The 22,488-nt window shown below is 39.6% G+C and overlaps 1 protein-coding gene across 2 annotated transcripts in view; it reads right to left on the bottom strand.

Moving 5' to 3' along the window:
• fstl5 (follistatin-like 5) overlaps nucleotides 1–22,488 on the bottom strand; it is a 1,124,912-nt gene that overhangs the window by 973,724 nt on the left and 128,700 nt on the right. For both annotated transcript variants that reach the window (XM_039750328.1, XM_039750329.1), the window contains exon 2: nucleotides 20,550–20,688. In XM_039750328.1, coding sequence (XP_039606262.1) covers nucleotides 20,550–20,678 — 129 coding nt within the window. In that variant the 5' untranslated portion in view covers nucleotides 20,679–20,688. The remainder of the gene's footprint in view (nucleotides 1–20,549; nucleotides 20,689–22,488) is intronic.

A 22,488-nucleotide genomic window follows, 5' to 3' on the forward strand; every position in this document is an offset into this window, starting at 1 on the left:
TATATATATATATATATATATATATATATATATATAAAAGATTAACAGGGATGATATCAAATGATAGAGCAATACATGGTAATAAAAACATAGAAATAAAATAAAATTAAGCCCTTTGAGCCTCACTATACAGAATAAGGTAGCCCTAACTGGCACATAAGTCCCACGTGCCTCACATGGTCCTTTCTCGACTTGAGCCTTCCTCCTTTAATGCCGGCCTCCTCTTCCTCCTGCTTAATTTAAAATTCGGGAGTGGTCTCCCCTAGACTTTCTCATATACTCAGAGGATATTTGAGGAGTAAACCGCAAGACAATGATTATATTTTTATATTATGTACATTAAAGGACCCTCATCCCATATCCTCAAAGAGAGTTTCTCTCTTTATGTCAAGCTACGCAAACCTCTTTAGGACCCATTCCTTTAAACTCAATATGTCAACAAGACATTTCTCCTAATTTAAACCTATCTTGGAGTAGCTTTTTTTATAAAAATATAAAATTTGAATCCAGAAATTTCAATTTCAAATTGTATATCAATTATATATCACATCCCAAAAAGCCCTTTAGTATTGCCCTTTTTCCTGATCCTTTCTGATACATCCATCCATCATCCAACCCGCTACATCCTAACTACAGGGTCACGAGGGTCTGCTGGAGCCAATCCCAGCCAACACAGGGTGCAAGGCAGGAAACAAACCCCGGGCAGGGTGGCAGCCCACCACAGCATTCTGATACATTTTTCCACATATTCTAGAGGTGTCCCACAATTTCTCATTACTGGCCCCAAGTTTCCTGATCTATTGGCTCAAATCTGGCTACAAACGTTCCTTTTCATCCTCGTATTTATCTCCTGCTGGATCATTCTTTTCACTCTCTCCAGAAGAAAATCTTTTCATGGACACTTTAGCTGCCAAATTAGCCCTTGCATCTCACTGGACAGAGGCTGATTCTTCAGAACTAAATTTGTGGATTTCCTCCTCTAGGAAGCCATAATGGAAGGACGGCCATATCGCTGACACTACCCAGCCAGGAAGCCTTATCTTTTTGGTCCTAGCTGGGATGCTGGATGAAAGAGTGGACTGACAAGAGCTGGAAACCGGTAATAGGTGGCAGTGTCCCTGACAAGAAATTCCAGTTTGGACACCCACAGGGCTGTATGGGAACTGGAGTCTGGAAGCACAAACCCATGCAGGGGTCATTGGGTGACAATAGAAATTGCTGCCTTGGCAGGACCTCCCTGGTTTCCAGCATCATACCTCACGGATTCAGTGCTGGATGGAAGCGGGTGACTGGAGGAGGGAGAAGAGAAATTGGGAGAGTCTGCAATTTGGTTGTGTTTATTGTATCATTACGGCTGTGTGGATTGAACCTGGAGTTGTGTTGGGTTTCGTGGGTTTGGGAGCTCGGTAGTGCCCCCTACTGGTGACAACACATAACAAAAATCAATAAATCAGAAATTCCGTAAAAGATTAAATAATAATACTTTAAAAAAAAATGTACACAAATTTATTACAAAAATCTCTTAAGTCTGAGACTCTCTGAATAAATGTAAGTTAATATGAATAAAAATGTAGAGTATTACCCTAAACAATGGGATATCACAAAACATTTTATAACAAAAATCACAAAATCTGAGACACCCAAAAAACTAAAAAGTTAACATAATTAACAATTTAAAAAATATGGTTAATCCCAGTCAATCAGACAACAGGTATTGCTCTTTGGAAACCAAATTCAAAAGCATTACAATAAGAATATTACAAACTAGCTCCCCCCATGGCTCCGCCCACATAGTAGTGAAACAGGACAAAATTTAAAAATCAACAAAAAATTTAAAAATGTAATTCGGGCCAAGTGGAAGGTGGGTAAGCTCCAACATCAAACGTTGGCACTGTGTCTGATCATGTTCATCTCTGATGGGAGAGCATCCACCGCGTGGGGAGAAAAGCATGTGGCTGTGATATCTCTGGCAATGATCAGATACCCTCTAAAACATGTGTAGCTCTTATATCTCTCTCAAAATCATCAAATGTTACTCCTTAACATTCTGTAGATGATAGTGCCTGCTGAACAAACAGGTATCACTAGCTAAGTGGAGGCGAGGTATGCTCTAACATGTGGCGAGAGGTAGACCGACTCGAACAGAGGCTGGCACATGAGTGAGGAGGGCCCCGCAGTGTCTTTCTCAGATTCATGCAAATAAATCTGTACTGCAAGTGAACTAATACTTTGCACAATAAAAGATGTCACAAAATGAACCAGAATGTTCAAGCAAATTATAAAAAAAAATCCAATCTAATTCTGTTAAGTAGTTCTTCGTGAAAAGCGGACAGGCATAGGGACAGACGTTGGATTTTTTATATATACAGTGTCAGGGATGCCAGGGGCAATGACCCGGCCGGGACGCCGTGAGGGACCGGATGTGGGTCTGCGCCTACCCTGGATCACGTGGGGGCCGCCTTACTGGTTGCTCTGCGGGCCACGGGTTGAGGGCATGGAAGCCCCACCCTGTAGGGGCTCGTGGTCACCGCCAGAAGGCGCACCCAATGCCTTGGGGACCTGTTACCTCAGCACTTCCGCCACACCTGGAAATGCTGGGGGGAAGAATTAAAAGGGCACCCTGAGAGCTGCCGGGAGAACGAAGGAGTGTCGGGAATCACCTGGAGCTCGTCCGGGAGGATATAAAAGGGGCCGTCTCCCTCCATTCAGGGCTGGAGTCGGGTGGAAGCAGGACGAGGCACGAGAGAGGTGTGGAGACGGCCCGAAGAAAGGCATTGAGTGGCCAGGACTGTGTTGGGGTTTGTGCACTGACTCCATTTAGTGTCTGAGTGACACATTATCTATACTAATAAAAGGCAAAGCCCTCACTCACTCACTCACTCACTCACTCACTCACTCACTCACTCACTCACTCACTCATCACTAATTCTCCAACTTCCCGTGTAGGTAGAAGGCTGAAATTTGGCAGGCTCATTCCTTACAGCTTACTTACAAAAGTTGGGCAGGTTTCATTTCGAAATTCTACGCCTAATGGTCATAACTGGAAGGTATTTTTCTCCATTAACTGTAATGGAGTTGAGCTGGAATGACGTGGGGGGGCGGAGTTTCGTGTGACATTATCACGCCTCCCACGTAATCACGTGAACTGATTGTCAACGCAATGCGTAGAAAACCAGGAAGACCTCCAAAAAGCGCTTAAGAAAACATGCATTATATAATTGAGAAGGCAGCGAAACAATAAGAAGCGAGCGAGTGACATATACTACCATATTCATGAGTGTTGCTGCCTCGGAAAGAAAGCACGGTGTAAACCTAAACTTTAAATTAAGTTCATAGACAGGCTACCGCTGGCGTTTCACATGCCCACAGGTAATGCGGGATACAAGTTTAATGAGAGGACGAGGATATAAACGAGTTTTGATCACTTTGTAACTAAGTTAAAATTGTAGGTGAAGGGGTGTGCTTATGCAAATTCCGAGAGACTGTGTTTGTGGGGGATTGACAGTTAAGGCGGGTGGGGGAGTCACATCATCATCTCCCCTCCCATTCATCTAATTTCGGTCTGAGCTGAGCTCCGTGGCTAATGCCGTCTTTCGAAGCAACTTCGTCAGACTGCCACCAAATACTCACAGAAAAATCCACAAGTTAATACACATGCTGTCTCTATAGTTTCTCCACACTGAATCTTCCAGGCACTACTTACAAAAGGTCACATTGACAATCATGTTACGTTATTTTTAAAATCTTTCCTTTTCTTAGCACAAGCACAGCTGAGAAGCTTCGATGCATGTGCTCCATAACGCGTTAAAAAATAATGCATTTAATCACACTTTGCATTACAAGCAAAGGGGAGCTTTTGTCAATGCATGATTTCCTGGTACTGTACACCGATTACATTGATCAGCGCATCCCGATTCATTTTACCCTCGCACCACCTTAGTTTGAGAAGAAGTCTGAAAAAATATGAGGTTAACACAGAAAAACATCACCAATTCAAGCTTTATGAATAATCGATTCGCCATCAATAATTGTTTTGGTAAAGCCATCCTCCTTCCATTTTATAATTTTTCCGCCAATAGCCATGATTAAATGAACGGTAAATAAAGTAAGAGCAAAGCAAGGGTGACTTATTTAGGCAGGCATATATATGACAGCAACACTCATGACAATGTCAATCATGTTACGTTATTATTAAAATGTTTCCTTTTCTTTTTCATTACTTCTTTAACACACTACTTCTCCTGCGTAGCGGGTATTTTGCTATATATATAATATATGAATGACCTCCAAAGAGCGCTGAGACTTTTGATATCATGAACGTGTCTGCAAAAACTGGGGTCTCCTGCCCAGCAAAAGTCGAGCAGCCAGCGCGCGTGCATAGCTGTGCCGGCCTTTGAGACGCTGACTGCGCTTCTGCCTTAAGTCAAAGTGAGCACTTTTAATTTTTTTCATCCTCTCCCTGCGCTATAGCCCAGACAAGTGCATCTTCACAAGCAATTCTACCGAATTTTAATTAGACACTGCAGCTTGTACAGATGAAATGAAAAACAATATAAAGCCACTTTGGACTCCCTTCTAAGAAAAATATGCAAACTAATAAAATCAATTTTCAGAATAAAAATATAATGAACACAGAATAATGTGAATAAAAATTAATTTAACTCGACTTTCTTGCTGAATAATTTCTTTGTTCCAATAAAATAAAACCAAATAGCATTTACCCCAGGATTTTGCAGACAATTGCAGTTGAAAAAAAAAAATAAAAAATTAAAGTTTCACATTTACATTTTCATTATTTCATACATAAAAGTCTGCTGTAATATTTTGCATTACTATAATAGCTATATTAGGTAGAGTGAAAACTGAATACATCTATTTTCATATTTTAATTATGAGTTTCAGAATACATTCTTTAATTTGATATTTCCAGAAAAATCATTAATTATATTTTAATTGGATTCTGTAAGACTATATTTTTGCTGTTACACATTAAACAGGCTCAGTTAAAATTTAAATGCAGTTAGAATAATTGTGGGGCACTAACACAGGACAATGGCCAGTTAGAGTGACTCAATTTTCAATTCAGGTTTAAAATCAAATCATGATTTTCAACATTAACAGTTTATCTTGTTGTGTTGACATCACAAGAATGTTATAAATTATTATAAAGAGGTTGAACACACTTTGAAGAAAGAGACAGTAATCATACTGATTGGCTCCAGGACCCCTGAAGAAGTCTAATGGCACTTGCACTAAATCCATCTTTACTTGTATAGAGGGCTTCTAACTGATAGAAAATATATAACAGAAATAAACAATGCATAAGTCACTAAAGTAAACGAGAGCATCTTTAAAAAGCAATATGAGATGTCTGTATACTTTAAATAGGACTTTGACATCCCCAGACAGCTCAGCACTGCTCAGAAATCAGGACAGATTTGTCACACAGCTTCGTCACACATGTCACAAGAATCACTTAAGGGAAAATAAAATCTTGTTTCAGATGCTTTGAAACATCTGCTGGGGTGTTATTGTACAGAACATAATCCAAGTGTTAACTAATTACCCCTCATAATTCATTTAAACCTTGTTTTAATTTGTACTGCGTCGTACCACAAATTATTTCAAGTAAACAAAGCCTTGTTAGAATGTGGGATGATTAATATTAGGAAACTGTTGCTTTCATGCTACTTTCCTCGACAACTTTACCATTATGCCTAGTGAACACTTTTGACTGATTAATCCAACACCTGGGGTGTCATTTATAAAACCTTGCATGGATTCGAATGTGTACATAAGTGCGTGACAAAAACCAGGAATTAAAAAAAAAACATTTCCAATATCTGGAATATGCACATTTCTATGCAATTTACTCTTTATAAATGTCAAGCATCTTGTACTGTTAATGTATATACATGAATGTGACTTGAACCCTGCTCAGGTGCCACCCTGAAACAATGACATTTGGAATATGCTAATGAACCTCATACATAGGGTGGCGCAGTGGGTAGCGCTGCTGCCTTGCAGTAAGGAGACCAAGAGTTCACTTCCCAGGTGCTCCCTGAATGGAGTTCTCCTCTGACTGCTCTGGTTTCCTCACACAGTCCAAAGACATGCAGGTTAGGTGCATTGGCGATCCTAAATTGTGCTTGGTGTGTGGGTGGGTGTGTGTATCCTAAATTGTGCTTGGTGTGTGGGTGTGTGTGTGTGTCCTGCGGTGGGCTGGCACCCTGCCTGGGGTTTGCTCCTGCCTTGCGCCCTGTGTTGGCTGGGATTGGCTGCAGCAGACCCCCGTGTAGCGGGTTGGATAATGACTGACTGACTAACCTCATACATATGCAATCAGGAGGCAGCAGACCTTCATTGGCTGGTACAGCAGCCTCGCACAAGACGAATTCAGTCCCTGCCATTTGAATTTGAGGAGTTGTATGCTTGATTGCTGTTACAGTATTTAGTATAGATAATATAAAACACTGAGGGTTCAGCCAGTCACTTTACCAAAAAGCTAGCCATCACATACAACACCATCAACAAGTTGTCTGATCAATGCTACTTTGCCTTAAAATAAATGAATCGTGAGTTGTCCTAAGCCACTGAGCCATATTGTTTGTCCATTCTTGACATCACAGATGACTTGTGTGGAAATGGAATGTATCTGCTTACAATTAACAAAAGAAGTGTTGTCCTTGTTAAGTGCCCTCATTGCAATATGAGTGCAGGCAATTGCCCCAATTATGTTAGAAATACCAGATTGCCTTTTTGTGTTGGCTTGCACAACCAAACAATACACAAACTGATGTAGTGCCTTTATGTAATACATTTATGGCTTCCAGCACAGAGGTCACGAAGGAGAAGAAGCTTATCTGAGATACTCCTGACCTGTTGGCCAGCGCAGAAAGGCAGAAAGCCAACTGTTGTTGTAATCTGGATATGAATGGACAGCATCCACTTTCAGGCAGTCCGTGTTTCTAATGCTGATGCCAACCTAAATCCAAAGAGGACTGTTTCATTTATGTTAGGTAGAATGCCCAGAGGGTACTGGGCGGTCTCATGGTCTGGAACCCCTGCAGATTTTACTTTTTTCTCCAGCCGTCTGGAGTTTTGTTTTTTTTGCTTTTTCTGTCCCCCCTGGCCATTGGACCTTACTCTTATTCTATGTTAATTAATGTTGACTTATTTTGTTTTCTTATTGTGTCTTTTATTTTTCTATTCTTTATTATGTAAAGCACTTTGAGCTACTGTTTGTATGAAAATGTGCTACAGAAATAAATGTTGTTGTTGTTGTTGTTGGAGCACATAGTTTCAAAAGAATGGTTCTTGGTAGCCTAAATTGGCCTAGAAACAAGTGTACGTGCCAGAGAGAGGAAACACAGGCATCCTGGCCAGGATAAAGGAAGGATTCATGCTTGGTCAGGAGGTCATAATGGAAAGGCAGGTGAACGGGCTCACCGGGAGCAGTTCATTCTTCCACACAACAGGTGGCAGCGTTCCTCAAGGTTGGACCTGTTTAACCCTTAAACCGTCACATACTTGGAGGCTAATGCACCCCTGGGCACCCAATACTTTTTTGCTGCACATTTTAAGTAAACGTCACAATTCACAAAGAAAATGTGAAATTTTACTGGAACACGTTTTTTTCATGCAAAGAGCATCACAATTACTGCAACACAGATCATTTTACACACTGCCAATGAACTATTAAAAAACTACTGGAACAATCAATTATTATATGTTCAAGGTGCAACTGACGCCATTGATGAAATTCAGTAAATCACAAAGCCAACTGTGCTTTAGTCTAGTGCAGTGGCTGAATCCCAGGGACAGTGATGCCGCAGTGATGCCGGGGCTGGCAGTGGTCACGAGCTGACTGTTCAATGAATATATGGCACTAAATGACCAGCTCCAGCATGCTGGCAAATTGCTCTGTCAAACTACTATTGCTGGTTATGCCATTCAATGAATGTACGTCGCCAAATATACTCGCCCCCTGCGTGCTGGCAAATTGCACTGAGAAACAACTTTAGCCAGTAACAGAGTTCAATGAATGTACGTCGCCGAATGTGCTTTTCCAAATATACTCGGCTCCGGCGTGCTGGCAAATTGCATTGAGAACCGACTATAGCCAGTTCCGGTGGTTTAAGGGTTAAGACCCCCGCAAGGTTACATAATGTTTGGAGTTCTGAAAAGTAACCCTGTTTGTGTCTTTGGTGACTGCCAGAGGGTGCTACCTTTGGGAGGAACACTGCCCTGGCTTTCATATGACCCGGAAGTGCTTCAGATGACATAGACAGGAGACCGGAAGCAGTTCCCAGGTCTAGTTTAAAAGAAATCCCACTGCCGGACTTAAACAGGATCACAGTTGAGAGACAGTGGTTTACGCTCTCTTGGAGGAGGGAGGAGAATTGTGTATGGTACTTTTTGAGGGTGACTGTATGAAGTGGGCATAGTGTCAAATAAAAAGTCTTTATTTGAATGTGAGATTGTGTTGGGTATTGCTGTGTCTGTGGTTTGTGGCTCAGTGGCACCTCCTTGTGATTACAGCAGACAACATCATGAAAAAACAAATCTTGATGGTCCCTAAAAGCTCATTCCCACTTATAGCGACTTCGAGCAATTCCAAACAAGCCATGTTGGGTCAAACCACAAGTGCATGAGCTTTCTCTATGCAGGGCATAAATCATGTTAATGTTTTTTTTACTGCACTTTGGTTTGCAATCCTTACACATAACAAGTAGATTTTATAAAATGACGAAAAAAAAACAAAAAGTCCTTCAGTGCAAATACACAGCATTGACCTCTCTTAACAATGAATTAAAGCAAAGACCCTACGGCATATTCATCACTTTTGAGTTTTAGTATGTTTTATATGTCAACACGCTGTATGATAATAGTTGGGTCATCCAGGTGAAACTGCATGATGTTGGAAAGACCCGAAACACTCTATGACCCCGGGTAACGCCACTGATAACATTTCTGAGCACACAACAACCAACTACGTGGGATGTGGAGGGAATCCCACCCAGACATGGGGAGAATGTATAGACTCCCCACAGACCACATCCAAGTAGAAAATCTGAAATTCAAATGGTGGATCATCATGCTCATCATTTTTAAAACACTGTATATAGAATTTCAAAATCAAAAGTTTATAGGGATGATGGAACATCACTGTCACAATGGAAAAATATTAATGAGAAACAAATAAAGAACCAAGAAAGAAATCAGTGACATGGTAGTTGGTTTGAAGCCAAGCTTGTTCACTGTCTACAGTTCATGTAGTCTCGCTGAGTAAGACATATACGTTTTTATATTTTCATTGGAAATAGAGAAGGCGGGAGGAGTAGTAATCGGTCGTGTCTGAGAGTGTCAGGTGACTGAGAAACTTGCATTGCAAAGGAAGGTGACTATGTAGAAAAGTGATGTCATTTGTTTTTGAAATTCTTAATAAATTGAGTTAAAAACAAATGTGCAAAGTTTTTGAACGTCTCTTGTATATGTCTGGAGACAACCATGAGTGTATTTTACTTAAAACTGGATGGGAACACATAGATGTCTTACTGAGTGTCACATTTCTAAACCAATCCATTGCAACTGGAACTGTAAGGAGCAATGGAGCTCTTGTTAACGTGGTCTGGCAGAGAGCACACTCTTCATTATGATAAACTGTTTACAGCCCAAAAAATCTCCTAAAAAGACCCCTGATAAACATGTGTTAACATGGCTTTCTCATAGATAGGTGCATTTAGTTATAATTTTTTTTGTTCTGTCTCCTACTTTCTCTGCTGTTCTTTTTTCGGTTTTCTGTGGTGGTGATCTTAGCCACCACCACCTGATCAAAGCACCGTGCAGTCCCTACATTGATGGATTGAAAGCCAGAGGTCCACATGACCATCATTGTCTAATTCTTCCACATGAAGCCTGAACACCATGAGGACCGATTGAGATCATTTATGTGAGGTAGAATGCCTAGATGGTGCTGGCTGGTCCCGTGGCCTCAGAACCCCTGCAGATTTTGTTTTTATCTCCAGCTGTCTGGAGTTTTTTCTTTGTTTTTTCTGTCCTCCCTGGCCATCGGACCTTACTTTTATTATATGCTAATTAGTATTGCTTAATTTGATTTATTTTTTCTTTCTTCAGCCTGTAAAGCACTTTGAGCTACATCATTTGTATGAAAACATGCTATAGAAATAAATGTTTTTGTTGTTCATGTATGCATTTCGTGTATTGGGTGTGTTAAAAAGAAACCTAACTTGTTGCAAAAGAAAGACCTTTCTGAAATATCCACATTGGTATTCAAAGACATAAATGAGCGGCTGGTAAACATGAACACTACGTTGCTGCAGATGCTGTGTTTGCTCTCCTTTGTTCAGTTATAGTGATGGTGTCAGAGTTAATGTAAGGCCGAACAAACTGGCAGCTATTTTCGTGAAAATTTAAATATCAAAATAAGCATTCTAAATAAACGATGTGTCACAGCCTGTCAAAAGGAGGGGAAAAGCACTGCCATTAAGAAAGCTTATATCAAAGATCTAAAGGAAATGCAGATTTCAGTACTCAAAACACTCGAATCAACAAATCTGCCTAATGAAGCCAGAAAAAGAATGAACAGCATCCACCTTCTGACTGCTTGTCTAATAGAATAACTAAAGGAAATTAACGCTGAAAATACAAACATGCAACACATAGCATATACCTGGACAACGATATTTATCTAAACTCTATTTACTGTTGTTATGCCATATAGTGGTGCAATAGTTAAAATGACAGAAAGAGAACATAGCAGACAGAAGCACTTCTCAAACACGTGGTCTATAATTGTGAGAGTGTGTGTCTTTCTGTTCTGTGGCAGTGCCAGTTACGATGTACAAATGAACCACGTTTAGATGTTGTCTTGTAAGCTACTTTTGCAATTATTGCCTGACAACTGTTTGTTCCCTTTCTTTATCAATAAAAAGTTGATCACACAAATGTGTATCTGTGTATCTCTTGCATTTTGAAGTGAATAATATGGGAATTTTTTAAAGTAAAAAATAATATAAAAGAAAATTCAGTCTGAAATCACAAAGAATTTGTGCTAGGGCTTTGTAAACTGTAGAATGACTCAGGATCATGTTTGTTCTGGATGCATTATGAAGTGACTGGTGTAGCGTTATTGTGCTAACTCCTTAATGTTTATGCTAATCCAGGCAACAGCACTGTTAATACATAAAGAACCTAAAGAAATCATGTTTATGCTAATGGCCTGATGATAATATTTGCAAATGCATACAGCAGACATAAAATCTGCATGTCAAAGAATGCAAGGTTTCAAACAATGTAGCGTATAAATAAACAGCTGTTCAGAAATACCAGAATCTTAACATTCTATTTGACATTTTTGTGACAAAAAATTTAAATGACAATACATGGTTACCAGAAAGCAGCTTCATACTTAACAGCAAAAATGCAACTCCTTCATCTTTAATTTATTTATTGCCAATACTGCTTTATAATGGAATAGGCTCTCTCCTCTACATTTAGAGAATTTTATGTCATGATACTTTACATTGACATTCAAAGCAACAGAATCAAGCAACAGACCGAGCAAGAGCCCCTGCCAAGGAAGTCAACAAAATGTTGTTAATTTCATACTCTTTATTGCGCTTATGTGTTTATGTCTTTTCCCTACAGCGATAAGCCACACATACTTTCACAGAAAAATAAATGTGCCATCACGCTTTAACCTCTGCTGTCTCCGTGTAAATGTCAAGGTTGAGGGACACCTCAAGGGGGACCCTGTGACACTTGATAAACACTCCGAGGAAATGGATTCGCCAGGAGGAAACATTCAGGTGTACACCTGATTTTAAAAGGCACTGCAGAAAAGCGGACGTTCAGTTTAGCAATTTCACACTTCTGTAAGTGATAACTGCCAGTGTAAAAGCCATTTTCCTAGTTACATAAAATTCATAGATATTTTACTAAGATGACAATGCAGAATCTATGGGAGGTTCCTAAAACCCCCATAAGTAGAATTGTATTGGTATACTCTTGCCATTTCTAATAGCTTTGACTAAACATTATTCTTTAGTTAGTGATCAGCCTTGCCATGTGTAAGGTGTAGAGGGCATATGGTTTTAAACCGTGTCCGTGCCTACGGGCCTTTTGAGTGTGTGAAATAATTCATAAAACAGCACTTATTCAGGTGCATGGTCGTATGTTTAAAGCATACAGAAGACGAAATTAAGAACCTATAAGTATATAAGAAGTTAAGAATCTTTAAGTAAAGAAGAAGAAATGAAGAACTTTTAAGTTCAGAAATAAATAAGGTTTTGCAAGAAAAGCTAAGTTTAGAGAAGATACATTTTTCCTTTTTTTTGCCTTTTATTCTATGTGTGTAACTACTTTTTTCTTTATTCTTGTGTGGATTATTTGCTTTTAACTTTCCATTAAATACTTTTAAAATTAACTTTTGGACTGAGAGATCTCTTTCGGAATGCGTTTTACCCGTGCTCAATATCGACCTTATGCTTCAGCGGCTACAGCCAGAATTAGAACACGGAAATTCTGTACAACATTCAAGAATTAGCACACAGAAATTCTGTACAACATTCATTTTATTTTTCATCTATTATTTAAATCTTCATTTTTGTGACAATGCTCTTCAAGGCATGTTATGGGATATTCATATTAGTGTACAGTCATGGCCAAAGGTTTTGAGAATGACACAAATATTAATTTCCACAAAGTTTGGCTGCCTTAGTTTTTGTGATGGCAATTTGCATCAACTCCAGAATGTTATGAAGAGTGATCAGATGAATTGTAATTAATTGCAAAGTCCCTCTTTGCCATGAAAATGAACTTAATCCCAAAAAAACAGTTTCCACTGCATTTCAGCCCAGACACAAAAGGACCTGCTGATGGCATGTCAGTGATCCTCTCGTTTTTTACAGGCGAGAGTGTTGATGAGGACAAGGCTGGAGATCACTCTGTCGTGCTGATTGAGTTAGAATAGAGAGGTTCAATTGAGGTGAAGAAGGCTTCAGGGCGCCCAAATAAGTCTAGCAAGTGCCTGGACCATCTGCTAAAGTTGATTCAGTTGTGGGATCGGGGCACCACCAGTGCAGAGCTTGCTCAGGAATGGCAGCCTTCAGGTGTGAGTGCAGTGAGGCAAAGACTTTTGGTGGATGGCCTGGTGTCAAGAAAGGCAGCAAAGAAGCCAAGAAAAACATCAGGGACAGACTGATATTCTGCAAAAGGTACAGGGATTGGACTGCTAAGGACTGCTGGGAGAAAGTAATTTTCTCTGATGAATCCCCTTTCCAATTGTTTGGAGCATCCAGAAAAAAGAAAAGGCGTTCTGTGTCATGCCAACGGTAAAGCATCCTGAGACCATTCCTGTGTGGGGTTGCCATTCAGCCAAGGGAATGTGCACACTTACAATTTGGCCTAAGAACACTGCCATGAATAAAGAACCAGCCATCCATCCTCCCAACCATCCAAGAACAGTTTGCTGACCAACAATGCCTTTTCCAGCATGATGGAGCACTGGGCCATAAGGCAAAAGTGAAAACTAAGTGGCTCGGGGAACAAAACATCGACCTTTTGGGTCCATGGCCAAACTCCCAGAATCTTAATCCCATTGAGAACTTGTGGTCAATCCTCAAGAGGCGGGTGGACAAACAAAAAAAAAAAAAACACAAATTCGGACAAACTCCAAGCACTGATTATGCAAGAATGGGCTGCCATCAGTCAGGATTTGGCCCAGAAGTTGACTGACAGCAAGTCAGGGTGAACTGCAGAGGTCTTGAAAAAGAAAGAAGGGCCAACACTGCAAAAATTGACTCTGTGAATAAACTTAATGCAATTGTCAATAAAAGCCTTTGCAACTTATGAAATGCTTGTAATTATACTTCAGTATATTATAGAAACATCTGACAAAAAGATTTAAAAACACTGAAAGAGCAAACTTTGTGAAAACCAATACTTGTGTCATTTTCAAAACATTTGGCCACAACAGTATATGAATGATGCTACGTGCTTGATAACAGTGATAAATAATACATTGTTTGCAGAAAAGGTCTATGAAACCCTGTGAATTTACACTAAAAAGATCGAGTAATTGAGGAATCTGATACTCGGCTAGTGTTTGCTTCCATGCAATGCGCTGACGCCCAGTCAGTCCAGTGCTGCTTCCTGCCTTGTGCTCAATAATGCTGTAATAGACTGTGAGCAGATGTGGAAAATGAATGAATGATTAACTGTGACTGTAGCAAGGATAAAAAAATACATAGGCTGCTAAAAACGACTTGTAATCTTTCATTTGTATGCTTTATTTTAGTGTGTCTTTAGTTTAGAATTATTTAGATTTAGCAACAAAGTTAACAAACTGTGTGCCTAGGTGACATTGTGTACTGTGTGATCAAAATGTTCTCAAATTGGAACAGCAGGCGGGTGCAGATGAGCTCATTAGATCATAAGGAGCCACAGGACAAATGAGTCACATGTATAGATTTTACAAAGAGTGTTGAATTCCGGGGGGCATGCAAATGTAGAAGAAAAGGTATTACTGCTTTTAGAATGTACTGTATATGTTTAAGCTTGGATAATCTAACTAGTGTGTACAGGACATGCTTATAAGAATATGTGAAATGGAGGCTTGGGACTTTTTAAGATTTAATAGTTAACTAAAAGTAACTAACAATCGGCCAGACCAGGGGACCATATCAGTTGTCCAATTTTGACTAATGCAACATCCACCTTAATTAAAGGGTAAGTGTCTGGGTGTTTGTCTGTGTGTCCATCCAGTTGCCATGTCTTCATCATTCCAAAAGATGGCACATCACAAACATTAACACTTGTGGTCCCCGGCCTCCTCCAGACCGCGAGGGGGCGTCCGTCCTGGTTCTGTTGTGGACCACGGGTCGAGGGCATGGAAGCCCTACCCTGTAGGGGCCCGTGGTCACCGCCAGGCGGCGCCCCGATGCCGGTTTATCCTGTGGTCCTCGGCCGGGGCTGGAGCCCGGCCGGGACTCCTTGGAGGACCAGAGGAGGGCGTGTGCCTCCTCCAGACCGAGTGGGGGCGTCCGTCCTGGTTATGCAGGGGGCCTCGGGTAGGGGGCTTTGAAGCCCAGCCCTGTAGGGACCCGTGGCCACCGCCAGGCGGTGCCCCAGTGCCTAATTGTCCCTGGAGCCCAGCACTTCCGCCACACCAGGAAGTGCTGGGGGGAAGACTTTGTGTGGCGCCCGGAGAGCTGCCAGGAGGACAGCCGACACTTCCGCCACGCTGGGGCGTGGCCAAGGAGGGGATGCTGAAAACACCTGGGGATCATCCGGGAGAATTACATAAGGGGCCGCCTCCCTCCAGTCGGTGGTGGAAGTCGGGAGGAAGCGGACTGAGCGAGAGGAAGGACTGGAGGCGGCCAGGAGTAAAGAGGCACAGGACTGTGTGGCCTGGACTTGGGGAAATCGGTGCAAGAAGGCACTGGGGGTGCACGTGAGCAAACTGTAAATAGTGTATATAATAAATGATGTGTGGTGACAACATGATGTCTGTCTGTCTGTGCCAGGGCCAGCGTTCACACACTGCTTTGATGAATTTGATACAAAATGGCATATAACAAAGACATATATTTTGCATGGTGCACTGAAAACATTAACGCTTAGGTCGTTGATTACTTAGATTTCTACATAAAGCACTCAGCAAGTCTATATAAATTCAACAAATTTTAAAAGCAATTGAGAAACATCATAAATGATAGAAAGAGAAGACAACATTTGCCATTTGCTGTCCCAACACATACAAGCATCACACCTGGCTTAAGAAGACAAATATAACACCAGGTCATGTCACTTGCTGAATTCCTAAGATGGAGTCATCACTTCTGAAAATGACTGACGCGCAGCGCGACATGCAGAACACACAGCTCGGTAGCAGCAGCTGATCCGTCCACATCTCCTTAGCATGCATTCAGCCCCAATTGTGACAAATGTGAAGTGTGCCCCGGGGGAGGATTGGGGGTAGGGCAAGCAAAGTGAGTAGGGGCAAATACTATTTAAGCATATATTAATTTAAAGTGCTTCTGTAAAAAGCCAAATTTCCTCCTGGGGTCAAAAAAAGTTTTATCTATTAAGGCATAATGAAGCTGCAATGTGCAGGAGTTTCAAAGAAAGTTTAAGCATGATACACACAAGTGTAGATTAAGATAAAGATTGACAGATGCATATCTCCTTAATAATGATTGGTCAGTATTAAAACTGAGGGGGATACCTGATGTCATTGTAAAAATGATTGACGGCTACCATGCCACCTTCTGAAGTGTCCAGCTTGCCTGTTCTCATTGTTGCATCTGAGGTAGGAGGAAGAAGAGAGATTTTGGCAAAGACTGGAGGCATGAAGGAGGATGGCATTTTGTTGAACGGTTGAATACAAGTGGCGTTCTGCCAAAAAACGGAGGACGGATACCACTTAGAAGAAAACAGGAGGGAGGGTCGAATTATGATATTTGTTGGAGGGTGGAAGATGTTCTGAAATGGTCACTGTATGGTCACCCCAGCAGAAGCATCATCAGAACAAGGAGAGTGAAAATGATATGTACAGTTTATATATATATTTAGGCTGAAAAAATAACTTGTATTACCTAATTAGACATACCAAAATATGATCTTTATTTGTTAAATACTAACAATTAAGAATAATTGCTTTATAGCTCTACTGCATAGCCAGTCTCAAATGTTGTTTTCTCCCATATGTCTATTGATTATGGTAAAGACCGACCACAGAGTATGTAGCTAAAGCAAGTGTAGACTCTAACAAATACAGTATATTATTTGCAGTCACAGCATTACAGGCTTACACCATTTTACTGCTGACTTATCCAAGCACCTGCTAAGAAGTGATGATATGGCTGAAACAAGCATTTCAAGCTAAATATTGGCAACTTCTTGACAAATGCCATCTTGATCTTCTGGTAACAGCATCTGGCACATTTGGATACACAAGTAGTAAAAGGCTGGCCTTAGCATTAATCTGCTGATATAAAAGAACACAGAAATAAACACCCAAATATATCTACGTGTACAGTGTCACCAGACATTCTTCAGTAGTGTCATATCTTAAAGGCAGAATGTGTTTTTTATTTTAAGGTAAAGTATGTTACTGTACTTAAAAGAAAAAGGCAGAACAAAAAAGAATTGAGGCTTGTTTTCTGTTTCCCACATCTCAATACCCTTGTGTTTTTTAATGCACTTATCCTGTTCATTGTCTTAATGACAATTGGTGCAAGGCAAGAATGAAACCTGAGCACGGCATCAGCAAATTCTAATATTAATTCAAATATTGTATATTAGAAAACATGTTATAGAGTTATAAATAATTAAATAAAGGCAAATCTAATGTACAATATAAGAAATGTATTTTGAAAACATGTAGAGTCAAAATTTATATATATGAGGCTATTAGAGTCTTTAACTTCCAGACAGTGAGGATTTGTTGGTTAAAATTAATCTTGAATAAAGTATACCGTATATGATAATAATAATGTTTAATGCATACAGGGAAAAGATAATGAGTAGCCATAAAAGATGTTGGGGAACGTTTTTTTAAAAGTAAAAGTTAGCTACATTACTCATTATTTTTTTTCCATCTTATTGAATTTATTAAAAGCGAGTATCATTCCATATAAGCAAGTCTAACTTGATACAAATAAATTCAATTCAACAATGAGAAAGTGAGGAAGGCCAATAGCCAGAGTAAAATTTTGAGTGTAGTAAAAAGGGAAATGAGTCTTTCTCCGTAATATAAATGCTTATTCTAAAATGTTATTGATTAAATCCTGACAAGTTTTTAAAAGGTTTTGAACAGATCCTCTAAGTGAGAATTTGTTTTTTTCCATTTTCAAATAGTATATAACATCAGTTACCCACTGACTTAAAAGAGGTGAGCTAAGATTCCTCCAGTTGAGCAAGATAAGTCTACGTGCTAATACTGAAGCAAAGTTCGTTTGTCCTTCTCCACTTTACTCTTGACTTACAAGAAAAAGTTACTAAACATTTTACATACTAGTTATTAACTAAACGTAATGTGTTACAAACAGTGCATTACTTTTGTGTTACTTTTTCTTCTTTCATATGAAACAACTGCATATTTTCCTGACCAGCGTTTGTTATTAAATCCCAAACTCATCAACCTTTATGAAACTGACCAGAAACACAGCCACATTTGATGATTTCCTTGTGTTTTATAAATGCTGTAGAGCCACAGGGTCCGAACCTGAGAGGGATATGGTCCTTAGGTAGCTGAAACCTGACTTAGGGGGCTATGAAAAGCAGCCCCTTGAGCAGTGAAGGCGGGGGCACAGACACAGCACTTACAGGGGACGTCCATTGCATCTCCCAGCTACTAAAGTTCATCGGCTTCTTGCCTTCCACACAGTGCTGCTGCAATGGTCACTGGTTCCCTGTGATGCTAAACTGTGTGAATTACATTTACCCTGCAGCACATGCAACATTAAATATATACTCATAACATTTTTTCAAAATCTTTTTACTTAATTGCACACTATGCACATGCTTAGCCTCATCCTCGATGTTCCACGGACAGAAGCAGGCAATATCTTTGTGAAAAAAAGGCAACAGTTCTGTGAAATAACGCAGTAATCTTTTTTGGAGCAGTGGGAATAGTGTTCTGTAGTTATACAGTAACACTACTCCAGAGTACAGAGTAATGAGAATTGTGGAAGAGAGGTGAAAAAGAGAGTGCAGGCAGGGTGGAGAAGAGTGTCAGGAGTGATTTGTGACAGACGGAAATTATCAAGAGTGAAAAGGTAGGTCTACAGGATGGTAGTGAGACCAGCTATGTTATATGGGCTGGAGACGGTGGCACTGACCAGAAAACAGGAGACAGAGCTGGAGGTGGCAGAGTTAAAGATGCTAAGATTTGCATTGGGTGTGACGAGGATGGACAGGATTAGAAAGGAGGACATTAGAGGGTCAGCTCAAGTTGGACAGTTGGGAGACAAAGTCAGAGAGGCAAGATTGCGTTGGTTTGGACGTGTGCAGAGGAGAGATGCTGAGTATATTGGGAAAAGGATGCTAAGGATAGAGCTGCCAGGCCGGAGAAAAAGAAGAAGGCCTAAGAGAAGGTTTATGGATGTGGTGAGAGGTGACATGCAGGTGATGGGTGTAACAGAACAAGATGAAGAGGACAGGAAGATATGAAAGAAGATGATCCGCTGTGGCGACCCCTAACGGGAGCAGCCAAAACAAGAAGAAGAAGAGTTATATAGTAACACATTTTTTTTAAGTATAGCAGGTATTTTTACTCCAAGAAAATAAGTATTGCATTACATTATTCATGCCTTTAAAAAGTAATCTGCCTACATAACACTCATTACTTTTAATTATTTACCCTCACATTTTCCATAAAAGAGTCCTTATGTGTAATGCTAAAATTTAACTAAACTTTAAAATGACTATTATTTAATGTCTTAGTTATATAGTGGTATTGTATGATGATTCTAAATCACTGTGTGACATATTCTATCCCATCACAGAAAGTCCACAAATAATTATTTTTATTCAGAAATGAGTAAACTATTTCAAATCCATCAACATCACCATTACCAGAGGTAAAGAGATTGCTCTTTATGGATTTGTCTCAAAGGTTCAAATGTGGGTTAATTTACTTCATATTATTACTGCCTACATCAAAAGGGTTTCCCTGCAATTCTGACCCTAACCTGCACTCACATAAGCCCCTTATTCACAGAAGAGATTGACAAAGTGTGTACAAAGCTTGTAGAAACTTTCTCAAGAAGATTGAAATTACTGCTAAAGTTGCTTCTAAAAACTACTGAATTAAAGGTCTGAATATTTCTATGAATGATAGATTTCTGTTGATTTCTAATAAATTTGCAAACTCTTCTGAATAAATGCTTTCACTTTGTCATAATAGGATATTGCGTGTAGATTTATGGACAAAAATGGAAAATCTATCCATGTAAAAATAAATTTGCAACAGAAGAAAGTGTGCATAAAATGAAGGAGTCTGAATATTTTCCGAATCCACTGTAGCTATTGGCGAAACTAGATGGCCTGACGAGTGCTTCATATTTGCTTATATTTTTATTTTACAAAATTCAATAAAGTGTTCATTTTATTAAAACAAAGTATCTGGAATTAATGTGGAAAATTTTAATTGAACGTAATTAAATGGAAAGCAAAACATTTCAGGTAAATAATGCATTTATTTACAAAATAAGCAATCATACCAAAATGAGTTAACAGTACATTGTTTAAAATGATATTTAATACCAAACCACAGACAGTTTATGGACAGTACAAGGAATCCAAGTGTCATGAAGGCAACATTTATCTAATTGAGAATGAACTTAATTAATCTATACCACAAGGACACATAATTGGCTGTGGTAAAACCATTAAATTCATTATTTAACCAGAAACTGAATCATTTATGGGTTAAGTTAGTCTGTACTGCATTTAGCTCTGCCATCATCAGACTTCTGCCTTTTTGTCTTAAGTGAGTAATGCAACCAGAAAGAAATCAATACCTTGTGTCTCAGTCTCACTAGAGGCTGATAGGGTTTCGGAGCATATTCATCCTTGCTTGGTCTTGCTTGTATTCCCAGTAAGGCAAATCCCAATAATAAAAGTGCTGACCACTGTTTAAGTGTCTTCATTGGTCTTTTCCTGTCAAAGTTAAAATAGTTAATAGTCAGTGACTGATCTTATTATAGCATTTCTCACCTCTGTATTCAATACCAGAATTCAAATGGCCTAATGCATCAAGCCCAGAGTAATTAAAGCAGACACCCACCGCTGCCAATCTGACTGATGTTTAACCTATTGTTGTCAATACCTACTGCTTAAATCTTGCTTCTAAAATAAACAAATAAATAAAAAGCATTAACAAATATTTCTAGCATAACCCCTATAATACCATGCGTGTTTGCAGTAAATTTTTATTCACAGTGTCCAATTCCCTAATGCTTTATGAAATAATTAATAACAGCATTTTTATTGTTGTGTTTAACTGAAAAAGGTACGAGCCTTACTTAAAGCTTACAACATGCCTGAAGAGAAGGAAGGCCCTCTACCAATATGCAATGGCAGTAAGGTAAAGTACATGTTAGCAGCCTCCTGCAGTGTATGTTGAGCTCCAAACCTGGGATCACGGTCAGTCCTAAGTTAAGGGGAATAAGGAGTCTTCATTATATTTCATTTACACTTGGCCTCTCACTACTAAAACACAGCAGAGAAACTCAGGGAAGGGTACATCATGTGCTCTGCTGCCAATAACAATGTCAAGCAACAAACAAACAAAAAAGCAAACTTTTTATTTTATCTCAAGTGCTTTACAAGACATATCTGTAGTGCAATTGTTTTCATAAGTACTATGAAGTGTATCTAAATATACACACAGGCAAGCCTCAGGTTACAGCACTTCCACAAATACAAACAAACTCATAAAACTCCCACGTTTTTCTTTTCAGCTGAATTTAGTTTTCACCTAACAAGGTTAGTCTTTTTTTACTTTTGAACAAAGTAAACTACTTCTGATGCGGATGAATGTGTCACAGCAATCATTAACAGTGAGGAATAATCAGAATCAGAATCAGAAAAACTTTATTAATCCCGAAGGAAATTACTTATGTTAGAACTTAACAACAGACAAGGGACATGTTACACTAAGAGCAAGTATAAAGTCATCATGTAAATACAAATAAAGTATAATAAATTTAAGTATCAAACTAAAGTACAGAGTAATGCACCTTACGTTAATATTGCACATTTGAGAACAAATAAGGTCATTCTCATGTGAAGAGCAGACAATTTATTACACAAGAACAGATAGTATGTTGCCCATTTTAAGTACTTGAAAAAATGTACCTGGATATCCAATAAAGTAAAATGGGTAACAGCTTAAAGTCTGGGTGAGCGACCGGAAAAGGAATTATAGAGTCTGATGGCCGTGGGGAGGAAGGATTTCCTGTGCCGTTCAGTGGAGCGCTTGATGCTAGTCAGTCTACTACTGAAAATGCTCCTCTGTTCAACCACAACACTATGAAGTGGGTGATTAGCATTTTCAATAACAGACCGAAGCCTAGACAACATTCTCTGATCTGCCACAGTTTCCAAGCTGTCTAGTTTCTCTCCTACCACAGAGGCAGCCTGTTGAATTAGTTTGTTTAGTCTCCTGATGTCTGCCACTTTCATGCTACTCCCCCAGCATGCTACAGTGAAGAAAATGGCACTGGCAACCACGCTGTTATAGAACATCCACAACATAGTGTTGCTGACACTAAAAGATCTGAGCCTACTTTGACCCTTCTTGTATATGGCCAGTGAGTTCCTGGACCAGTCTAGCTTATTGCTCATATGCACCCCTAGATACTTGTACTCTTCACGATCTCCACCTCCACACCCCTAATAGACAGGGGAGTGGCTGGAGATCACGATCTTCTTAAATCAACTACCAGTTCTTTAGTT

Source organism: Polypterus senegalus, chromosome 4, assembly GCF_016835505.1.
Source record: "Polypterus senegalus isolate Bchr_013 chromosome 4, ASM1683550v1, whole genome shotgun sequence".
NCBI classification, from domain to species: Eukaryota; Metazoa; Chordata; class Cladistia; order Polypteriformes; family Polypteridae; genus Polypterus; species Polypterus senegalus.